Consider the following 11,737-nt stretch of genomic DNA (forward strand, 5'->3'; position numbering starts at 1 on the left):
AACCCGGTTAGGTCGAGGGGGTCGCCAAAAAGCGTCGAGATAACCGATGATCGAGATAAACGAAAACCAATATGGCGGCAATATATTAACGTGCATAAAAGGCATAAGTGCACCAACTAACAGCAGAGATTCACCAGTATACAATACAAACCACCGTCGATTCTTGATACAAACCTTTATTATATTCTCCAACATTGCAAATACAAAGATCGCTCACAAAATCACAAAAACGTGCAGGGTGTAGTTCGTTTTTACAAAAAGCTAACCAGTGCCAACATTAAATTCTCGAGTCATTTCACTCTGACACACAGCTCTGAAAAGTATCCTACACCTGTAGCATCTGTCAGGCTTTATGTTTCCGCCACTTCCGCGAGTTTTTCTGCGGCTGCACAGTGCCGTCTCACTACCGTATTTTCGCGTATATAAGACGCACCCTGGGTGAGGGGTATGTAAAACTTTCTATAAGACGCGTCTTATATACACGGAAATATGGTAGTGAGATGGTGACGTGGCAAAAGCCAGCGATTGGTCATGCGGATCGAGATAACCGACGTTAAGTGGCAAATTTTTCCCCCCTTGTGCTCGAGGTATTAGGGTTCGTTGACATAAAAGAATCAACATAACCGATTAAAAATGCTAAGACAAAGCGAGAATTTGTCGGTTCCACTTCAAAAACGTCGACTTAATAGGGTTGGTGAGGTCGAGATAAGTGGGTTCCATTGTACTTCAGTAAAGTACCGATATTCAAAAAAGCTACTGAAATACACAAATGAAGAACATTTAATTTCTTACTGTCTCCACTAAGAAAAAAAGGCAAGCTGAAGAAGAAAGTGTGATGTTTTGGACAATGTTCTGCTGGAAACAGAACATGTTGTGATTGGGTCCTGGCATTTACATAGGAAATAATCTAACACATCCCATACATTATTGCAGACCAAGTACACCTCTTCATGGCAACAGCATTCCTTCATGACAGGGGCCTCTTCAGGAGGATAATGCACCATGTCACACTTATATAACTGTTCTGGAACGGTTTCAGAAACATGACAAAGAGTTCAAAGCATTGACGAATTCCCTAGATAGAGAGATAGAGACAGACAGATAGATCTGATAGAGAATCTGTGAGATGACAAATAAGTCTGAACCACGGACGCCCAACTCGTGCCAGACAGCCGAGCACACCAGCAGAGCTCCTGTGGAGACTTTACAGTAACAGATCTGAGCAGTTTTGGTTGCTCACGAGGGACTACACAATATTAGGCGGGGGGTTCCGTTTTGAAGACAAAAAAAAAAGTGTATAACCACAATTATATAGTTAATTACTTCATTATAAAAGAATAATTGCAATTACTCATAAGCCTGTATTACACCAACTGTATCCATCATAAATCTTTTTTTATTTAGATTTTCTCATATAAAGTGCAACTTTAGTTGATGATGCTTTCATGGTACCCTGCAAATAATTATATTAATTTTTAAAATGTAATGATTGACATTGTCAACATTTAAAGTGGGGAAAAAACACATGGATGCCTCAACAAAAGTGTCTTTTGTTTGCTTTGTCAGCTTATAAAAAGCTAGTTTACCTGCAGAACTACAAGCCTGAGTGGCTACTAATCGATCATGGAGAACTTTACACATTCACAGAGCTCTTATAGGCTCTGTTCGACTTAAGACTGAAACTTCCGTGCAAAAAAATAAATAAATAAAAATGCCCCACAAAAACAAATACCTTAATAAATACAGCTTCAATCAAGAATTTATAATTGAAAATGCAATGGAAAATGACACCATTGCAGACTGGACCTTTTTTTAAACTTACAGTAGGTCTGTTCTAAAACAGGAACAGTAGTCTGTAATACAGAATGCATTAGAGAACATAAAGGCATTGTTATTTTCATCATTAGATTCTCACCACAATTATAATCATTACCATAACCATAATAATAATGCTTTGTTGCCAGATCTCCTCATGTTGCTAACTACTAAACAGCAGCCTCCCTTCATTTCATATCCAAATAACAGTGGGTCAGTTTCCTCCAGATACCGCATGCCCAGTTTGGAACTCCAGCGAGCAGATGCTAACTGACTGTGTTTCTGCAGGGAAGCATGCTAATTGTTTTTTTGGTTTGGCTGTGAGCCAGGCGTTTTGATATCATCAGCCGGTCTCGCTGCCAGCTCAGCACTCGGGCAGCAGGCATTCCTGAGCATAATGAAAAAACAGCAACGCCGCTCCAGCCTACGTTCGCCTGGGTAATTAAGTGGCCCTTTTACGCAGCATGATAACTTCCTGAATGACTCCCGGGTTCTTCCTCCACTATTTCTTCTCAAGGCTCTGGCCTATGCACTGACTACTACTTCTGCTTCCAGTGATAATATATATACACACAGTTCCTTCCCTCCCTGAAACCTACTCAGGATTTATTGCCTCAGGTCAGGGGTGAGGGCATTGTGAGTTATTCAGTTAAGTAGAAAGGCCTCTGTGTGCTAGCTCTAGTGTGGTCGAAGTGGGAAAACCCAAAACTCTGCAGGGCCGTGGCCCACAGAAAAACCAGGTGTGACCCTGCAGCTCCATGTCCGTGTTCTCAAGTGTTACCAAACCTAAAAACTGCATATGTTTTTCAAACCCAGCAACATTCTTTGCATGTTTGGCTCCACATCGCCATATATTTTTTTTCCCTCAGCAGGACACTGACATTTCTGGGTCAGAGAACACCTCTCGAAATATTTCAAAACAGTGAATTATAAAGTGATGGTGTGAAATTGAGGGTTACAGAAATCAGAAAGTAAGAGATAAAATTCTACACAAATTAAAAAGCATAAGATGCCATTTTCTTTTTTTTTTTTTTTTTTTAAGCGAAGATTAGCACAACTAAATCTAGGCCACTTCACTTTAATCCTGGATCACATTAAATACATAATTACACCGATGCAGCTACAAATGTCTCCCAATTACCCAGACACAAAAAATGAAAGGTTCAGAGTCTGCGAGACTTCAGTAGCCCAGGAGGAAATCTGAATTTGCACAAAGGGATCATGGTGAGACAACAAGCACAGAACATGATGGTGGCTTTAAACACAAGGGTCAAACTCATTTTAGTGATTAGGAACACATCAACCCCTTTACAGTGTGCTAAATGATCAGCATTTATATAAAAAAATGTGCTCTGAATACACAAAAAGATACAACGCCCAAAAAATGAACAAGATGAACATGCTTCGAGCAAATCATTCTCGTTCGGCAAATAATTTATAGGACTGAGACCTGCGATGTTGTAGGTTTAGAGACAGTGGCATTGAGTAAAAGACAGGAGGTGAAGCTGGAGGTAGCAGAGCTGAAGATGTTGAGGATTTCGTTGGTGGTGACGAGGATGGACAGGATTAGAAATAAGTTTATTAGAGGGACAGCGCAAGTAGGACGTTTCGGAGACAAGGTGAGGGAGGCGAGATTGAGATGGTTTGGACACGTGCAGAGGAGGGACATGCGGTAAATCGGTAGGAGAATGCTGAGGATGGAGCTGAAAGGTAGGAGGAAAATAGGAAGGCCAAAGAGGAGGTTTATGGATGTGGTGAGGGAAGACGTGCAGGTAGTTGGGTTGAAAGAGGCAGATGTAGAGGACAGAGGGGAATGGATACGGATGATTCGCTGTGGCGACTCCTAATGGGAGAAGCTGAAAGAAGAAGTAGTAGTATTCCCCTTTAATTAAGATATTTGTAAAATTCTACCCAAAATATACAATATTTATATGAGCAACAGATGTAGTTTGCAAATATATATTTCTAAAAGTATTCACCCTTATAAATCAGCTTATTAATTAGCTAATTCACAAGTCAGGTAAATACCAGAAATCCTTATACCACAAACCAGTACAAAACAAATCCAAAGAGCGTTGCAAAGCTAAGGCTTTATACAAACTGGAGAACCATCTAATATGTAAATATGGACTTGATACGTCCACACAAATCCTAGCTCGCTTATTACACCCAGCTAATCAATTTAAAATGTAACAGCCTCTCATTATCACTAAGCTGCTAAACATTTACCGCCTGAGATGGATTCATTACTAAGCAATGATGTAATTACAGGTCTCCACAACGTAATAAGACAAAATGAAACCATTAAGAGGAGGCTAATATTCAGCTAGCCAGAAATTGTTTTTCGTTGTGAGTCGGGTCACATTATGTAACACGTGAGAAGACGATCAACTACACAGGCCTTAATGTAAATGCTACATGTACAGTTAGAAATCAGCCTGGATGGAGGAGCAGAAATGCATTATAGAAGGGTGAAACAATGAGCTTTTATTTGCATAAGAGGAAACAGATCAGCAAACTCAAGAGAGCATCACACACACATCAGAGACAGAAACCCTACATACTCTCCAAACATAGCTTGCATGGTGCATTGTACTGTGGTTTACATTGTGACGCTGGATTGCATGAAAGTAACAACACTTTCCGAAATGTTTTGAAGATGGAACCATTTGGAGGAAATTCATTATGCACAGATTGGGTAAAGGAGTAAAAATGCAAGATTTGCATCATTATTTGAAACAAACAGGGATGCTGAAAGTCTCTTTGGAAATTATAAGCTAGGTTTCAACTTGTGACTAATGAGTGTTATTGCATAACAAACTTTAAAAGCGTATTAGGTTCTACTACATCAGATTACCAACAGACATTTGCTTCATCATGCAGAGCTATTTCATGGATTTTTAAAGAAAACAGCTGGCTTTCGCAACATTTAATAATTTCACGTTTGTCATAGCAGCCAAGTCTACTTCAATAGTAGAATGTAATTTTGTGTCTATTTACTGTGCAATGTGCAGATAAATTGTGCAGATGCGCATTTTAAATCTCAAGGTTTTTTTCCCCCATTAAGAAAAGTTGCACTGAGTAAATTTAAGTCAAGAAATATTTGACTTTTTTTTTTTTACAATCAAACTAAAATGTGCACAGTTTTCAGGGATTATATATCTAGGACACAACACATGTTAATGTCAGGGCACTTTCACACCTACTTACATCTAAAAGAAGAGATTGAATTAATAAGCAAAAAAATATATATATAATTACATTTTATATATATATTGGGCCATTTAATGAAACCAAAAAATGCTGGTTTTGTTCAGAAATATGGTGATGGACAAAGTAAACAAGTTTATAGAAATCACAAAAATGCATGAAAACTGTGAAGAGGGTCCAAAATATTACATGCGCAGCATCCAGGATTTATTTTCACTCTTTGTTGGTTGGACCAAATATGTCTCTTGGCTCAGTTTCTGCCTCACAGTGCACCTTCACAAGCCAAATCTATTAAAAAAAAATGTAATAAGGTAACATAACTCAAAATACACAATGTTTGGTTCACTGCATTCAAACCGATTTAAGACCACCAGACCACCAGACTGCGACCCTCTTAGACCAGTTGTGCTGGTGTATTTGCTATGCTTAAACAAACTACGCCGCAAAAGGGACAGGGGGACGACACACCAGAGTTCAATACAAACCAACTAAAAACTGCACATAGAAACACCTTTTGGCACCTCAACCATTGACATAATTCACATAAAACACTGCAGTTTTAATGTGAAAGATTGTTAAGCGGTACTGATTTTTTACATAAACTGAACTTATTGAAAGATTTCTCAAGTATAAAAACCAAAACAAATCTTTTTGTTGTTTGTAACTGACTAAATTTCGAAATATTTGGGGTTTATGTTAAATTTGTCCACATGTTAAATCTAATTGAGGATCCCTGGTGTACACACATCTGTACTGTTTTCTGAAGTCTAATGACGTGTTTTTGTGGAACTCCTACATCAAGCGATGTATTATTCATTATAGAAAAACACCACATCTTCAAAACAAGATTTGAACAAACAGTTAACAGTATGGAAGCTCAGCAAGGCTCCAATCAAACTGCTAGTCTACTGCAGTATAATCAAGAGCTATGAATTCCACAGAAACACTCCTGACTGGGTAAGAGCATGTCATGGTGAACCAATCACAGCTGGCGAGAAGGTAAATGGTGTTCAGCTTACATGAATGTTAGAATTAAGGTTTACTCAATCAACTGGGACACACACTACTCAGAGGTGTAGATTAATTAGTTATTATTGCACTTCACTGTCTCTGATTAAGACTGTAAAAGTTTTTCAATTAAATGTATTTATACTAAATAAAAGCTAAGTCAGCTGAGGCAGTGCACTGTTGTGAGCCTGACCTGCTGATGATGCTCTGTCTGTTGACCAATTCTCTCTGCAGAAAAACTAGCATTATGTCAACAATCCTGAGAATCCTAGAAAGATCTTACAATTAAAAAAAAAAAAAAAAAAACTAAGTCATGTCATTAAGAAGAATCCAAATCAGTCATCTTAAATGACCTTGACATAAATCTTTAATGTTTTAGAAAATGTGAACTGTGACACAATGGACCACAATATTCATTTTATATCAATCCCCAAACTCTAACTTTTACAATTTTAAATCTAAAAGTGAGATTTTGACTGAATTTTTTTCACCCTGACAGTGTTTTTGTACACATAATAACGTATACTTTTATTTTTAAAAAGTATAAAGCCACACAAATGTAAAAAAATTCCATAAAAAAGGTAAAAGATTTACTCAAGGACTGTGGTAATATTTATTTATATCACCTATGCTTATCAATCAAAAACATGAACACACAAAAGCACATGACACCACATGTAAGAAATGCACCATTAAACTTATTAACAGCATTAATGAAGCTTCAGAAGAAGGCATTCGTTACAGCCAGCTCGTATATATTGCATACGCTGCCTGGTAAGGGAGCAGAAAGTGTAATGAAAACAATATTTCACTTAAGATCGATGGCAGGGTGTAGCCAGGACTGATGGATCGTACAGCACCATAATGTTTCCTATCAAAGATAATGTGCAAAACCAGCACCAATGTGCTGTGTAGCACTACCAATAATAAGGTTTATAAGTTGAATGTGTGCATGCTTGCGAGAAAGCGAGAATGAGAAGGCAGTGAGCAAGCAATATGTGTCCTGTGTGTGTGGGAGGGGTGAAATGAGACTGAGAAAAAGGGTGAGAGAGAATGTAGGGAAGGGAAGATTAAAGATGAAGTCATTGCATGTGTAATAAGTAGAGAGAACAAAAAAAAAAAAGGAATTGGAATGTGTAGGATTATAGTCAATGGTGTGTGTGGGTGTGTGTGGGTGTGTGTGTGTGTGTGTTCTCTCCATTTGACCATTTATAACTTAATGGCTCAGTACAATCACAGACTCGTATCAGACCCTCCTGTATTGGGAGCGCAGGAGATATAAAAGTCAATTATGCTCATTAAAACAGCTCCATCCATCGAGTCTGACTTGCACATCACCTCCCCCAGCGTGGAAAATGAATTCACAAGAACAAACCGTCAACAAAGAACACAAACATACAGACAAGCTTAAGTAAACTATGACATGGTCATGTTGATAAACATAGAATCTTATAAGAGAGCTGAATCAATGATGGAAACTAAAAAAGCAGCCTGGTACTATACCCGTATTGGCGGACACACACACACACACACACACACACACACACACACACACACACACACACACACACACACACACACACGTCATTCATTCATTTCATTCATACATGCAGGAGGTGTACAACACTAGCATACCACTGCAAACACAATCTTGATCCCCTGCATAATTTAAGCACGTGGTGAGCGAGCAATACTGTGCAATACAAAGTAGCCTGGCTTGGCCTTAACACAACACACCTGCGTCAGCAAAAAAGGAAGCATGAGGGCAGCCGCTCGCCCCATCAGTCAAATTGCCACCTCTATAGACACAGCAATAACACGCAATATTGCAGGCCGAGTAAGTCTCGCAGCAATCTACGATCTCATTTCTACCAGTGAACCTACAGGGATGCAGGATAAGGTGCTGATCGGTTATTAGTGCCTGGACCATGCCCTGATGCATAAAGAAAGGAAGAGAGAGAGAGAGAGAGAGAGAGAGAGAGAGAGAGAGAGAGAGAGAGAGAGAGAGAGAGAGAGAGAGAGAGAGGAACAGAAATCCACCTTGTCATCAGTCCACAGAGAAGTGGGCATGGCCGCCTCTGCCTTTGATACAATTTAAATAATGGTGCCAAGATATATTTCAGTAGTGTTGTGCCAAAGCTCTGATGACGAGTCACAGGGTCAAGACCCTGAAGACACCATGGTCCGTGCACATTAACCTCATTTGTATTCAACACAGAGTGGGACAGAATAAGCCACCCGCACCATACCATCTCTCCTCTTACATTTCTGCAATCTGTCCACATCTGACTGCATGGCAATCGTGAACCCTGTGTCCTGTTTTACTACAAAGAATTAAAAGGTCAATGTTATTTAAATTCAGATGCTGAATAGAGAATACTGTTTCACTTAAAAGGTCTATTAACGATTAAATTACTGATTAGATTCTAATTGGACAAAAAATAAAAAAAATAACTTTCCAATGTCCAATGTAAACCCTGTGGGAATTTTGAAACTCCGGTAATGGAATATAGACTTTACAAGCATTAATTCACTCGTATACATTAAGTCAAGCAGTACAGGTTAAGCAAAATGCCTGTCATAATATTCTTTACCATCATGCCGCTGAACAATCAATTCTGATTTATCCGATTTATTCGTTTTTCTAATCCGAGGTTTATACTAATGTGCTCTTTCTAATGCTATGGTTTCTAAAGTAGCAATGTATCCCTGGGGACTTGCATTATAGATATAAGCCACATACTGTAGGCTTACTATTAAACATTGTACAGATCAGTCACATTTTCACCAAAGGAAAGGTTTCAGTACAGAAGGCATTACACTGATTTTTTATTTTTTTTGTCTATAATGCAAGTGATGACCAACTTGTCTTGAGGATGTGACCTTAAATATAATCACTCAACACTAAATAAACAAAAGAAATGATTAGCATAGTGCTGTGGTATACATGAAATAAAACACTTCAGAATTATTCAGTTCTCTTGAATTCTCAGACAAATTATTAAGGTGGTACCAGAAATCCAACTGAAATTGAAGATAGTAATAAAGATGTACAGAGTACAGTAAAAGCTCTGTTTCTGCCAGTTTAGTTACCGTAGTTTCACTTAACCATGGCTGACTTCAGTCCAAAACAATTAAATAAAAAACTCCAGAAATATAGTAAACAAACAAAAACCTAAATCCATTTGCCCTGCAGATCTATACTGGCTATACTGATCTATACTGGCTATGATACATCAGTTATCACAACACAATATTGCAGTGCTCATGTTCAAAAAACCTTTGTTTTACTAATGGCTCCAAATCTCAAGAGTGGCACTGGTGATGTTAATGTCTTGTTAAGCTTAATTTAATTTTTGCTTAATTTTAGTGAAACTTTTATCACAAATATGCACAGCATTATCGAGTTTGATACCATCCATAGTTTTAGATATGTGCTGGGGAGCTTGGAACATAAACACCTACATTCTACCTACATGAGACTGAGGGCCGTGGGCTGAAAATAAATACAGTGTTATACCAAACATATAAAAATAAACAGTTCCCATGGTTTCTATCATTGTTTCTGAATATTTCAAATAAAATAAATAATTGGAAACCATTACTGTATAATCTCTAAATAATGCAGTTTCATTTTCAATGTTCTGGTTCAGTGAAACTTATAGTATGATGAAAAACAATGCAGGTGATTGTAGAATTGAGGGCTGTGTGTAATACAGCCATAATGAGACTTGAAGCTGGACCTTATTTTTCAGAGCCTTTTCCAAATGGCATTTTTTTTAAAGCATGGACCAAATCAAAGGTCACTACAGGCCACCTGTGGGCATGATGGTGACTGAAAAAACAGATTTTCCACCACATACCGTCATACGATCAGATTATCTACATCAGGTATTATCGGACGTTCAGGGATCATAATGAGAAGGAGAAGGAAGAAAAGTCTCTCCAATGAAAAGTGCCATCTTACCTGTTCAAGAAGTTTCCTGTATCTCTGTGTGGCTTGGTGAATGAGGTCTCGAACGGTCCAGCCTTCCTTACAGGGAACCACTACACCGGTGCGTCCGAAAGTGACCGTTACCTTCATCTTCAATCGCAAAAATGATAGAAATGAGCTGGTTTTCCTTCTTCTGAGTTCACCAGGTGCCCAAAGGAGCTGCATTTAGAAAGACCATCAATATCATCTCCACAGAATCACAAGTAAATGACTTTCTTTATTAATATCTATCTATCTATCTAATTTATTTCAACATGTATATAAAATATAAACCCTGCTTGTTCATAATACCCAACAATACTACTACATATTTCTCTCAGAGGAACATGTGGGACAGTGATCTCCACAGTGATGTCTTCATAGAACAATGTGAACTTCTGAAAGTTTCTTCTGAAAGTTTAGATAAATGCAGAGGGTTGTTTTCTGCTTGAAAAACTACATTAAACCTGCAGGTTTCGTGTTGTGAAGGCAGGAAAAGCAGAAGTTTGGTGAAAATTCCAGAGATGCTGGAATGCTAAACTGGAGGCTGGACGGAAAGATGGAGAGGGATTAGCAACACGGCTAACTAGCTAAACTAACTCTATTTCTTTCCTCACTGCTTAAACATGAACTAACCTGCTTTTCCTGAAACTCAGACCAATATGGAGGAAAAAGTTCCGCAGGAAAAAAAACAGTTTTTAAGCTGTTCACTGAAATCCGTAAAGCGCTTACTTTGGGGAAAGATGGAGAGGCAAAGCGGCTTAAAGCGGCAAAAAGCAGCCCACTCTGATCCGCGGAGCTTTGGCTATCCACCAAATATCATCCTCTATTATTCGACCTTTGGGAAAGAAAGTCAAAGTGTACCATTCACACCGCCAAAAACACGTGTTCACAAACAGCTCCCATTACTCGCGTCTTTGTTTTGCATCAATATTTTCTCTTTTGGCCATTCCGCTATTCTCCCTGAGCCTCCGACGCCGCGACACCACCACCACCGCCGCGCTGCCAAACTTTACAGGGCCGCGCTGGAACTTTCTTAAAGGGCCAGAGCACATTTCACTCCACTTTCCTCATTCCTCATCCCTCATCCCTCACTCCTTACTTCTCATTGCTCAATACCACACCCTTCTCACTGCTCATTCCTCAATCTTTACTCTTCACTTCTCAACCTTCACTTTTCACTCCACTCTTCACTTTTCACTTCACTCCTCAACCTTCACTTTTCACTCCACTTTTCACTTCCCTCTTCATCCTTTACTCTTCACTCCTTAACCTTCACTTTTCACGCCACTCTTCACTTTTCACTTCACTCTTCATCCTTCACTCTTCACTCCTCAACCTTCACTTTTCACTCCACTCTTCACTTTTCACTTCCCTCTTCATCCTTCACTCTTCACTCCTTAACCTTCACTTTTCACTCCACTCTTCACTTTTCACTTCACTCTTCATCCCTCACGCTTTACCCGCAACCTTCATTATTTACTTCACTCTTCATCCTTCACTCTTCACTTTTCACTCCACTCTTCACTTTTCACTTCCCTCTTCATTCTTCACTCTTCACTCCTCAACCTTCACTTTTCACTTCACTCTTCATCCTTCACTCTTCACTTTTCACTCCACTCTTCACTTTTCACTTCCTCTTCATTCTTCACTCTTCACTCCTCAACCTTCACTTTTCACTCCACTCTTCACTTTTCACTTCCCTCTTCATTCTTCACTCTTCACTCCTCA

At 38.9% G+C, this 11,737-nt stretch overlaps 1 protein-coding gene across 2 annotated transcripts in view; it reads right to left on the reverse strand.

The window, feature by feature from the left end:
- pard3bb (par-3 family cell polarity regulator beta b) overlaps positions 1 to 11,029 on the reverse strand; it is a 256,037-nt gene extending 245,008 nt beyond the window's left edge. The window contains exons 1-2 of one of the 2 annotated variants that reach the window (XM_046845136.1): positions 10,739 to 11,029; positions 10,001 to 10,186 (exon numbers count right to left, since the gene is read on the reverse strand). In XM_046845136.1, the coding sequence (XP_046701092.1) occupies positions 10,001 to 10,117 (117 nt within the window). In that variant the 5' untranslated portion in view covers positions 10,118 to 10,186; positions 10,739 to 11,029. Of the gene's footprint in view, positions 1 to 10,000; positions 10,187 to 10,642 lie in introns of both variants that reach the window. The other variant, XM_046845137.1, reaches the window with a different exon arrangement.
- Between the last annotated feature and the right edge of the window lie 708 nt (positions 11,030 to 11,737).

The sequence above is a fragment of the Silurus meridionalis genome, chromosome 3 (genome assembly GCF_014805685.1).
Source record: "Silurus meridionalis isolate SWU-2019-XX chromosome 3, ASM1480568v1, whole genome shotgun sequence".
NCBI classification, from domain to species: Eukaryota; Metazoa; Chordata; class Actinopteri; order Siluriformes; family Siluridae; genus Silurus; species Silurus meridionalis.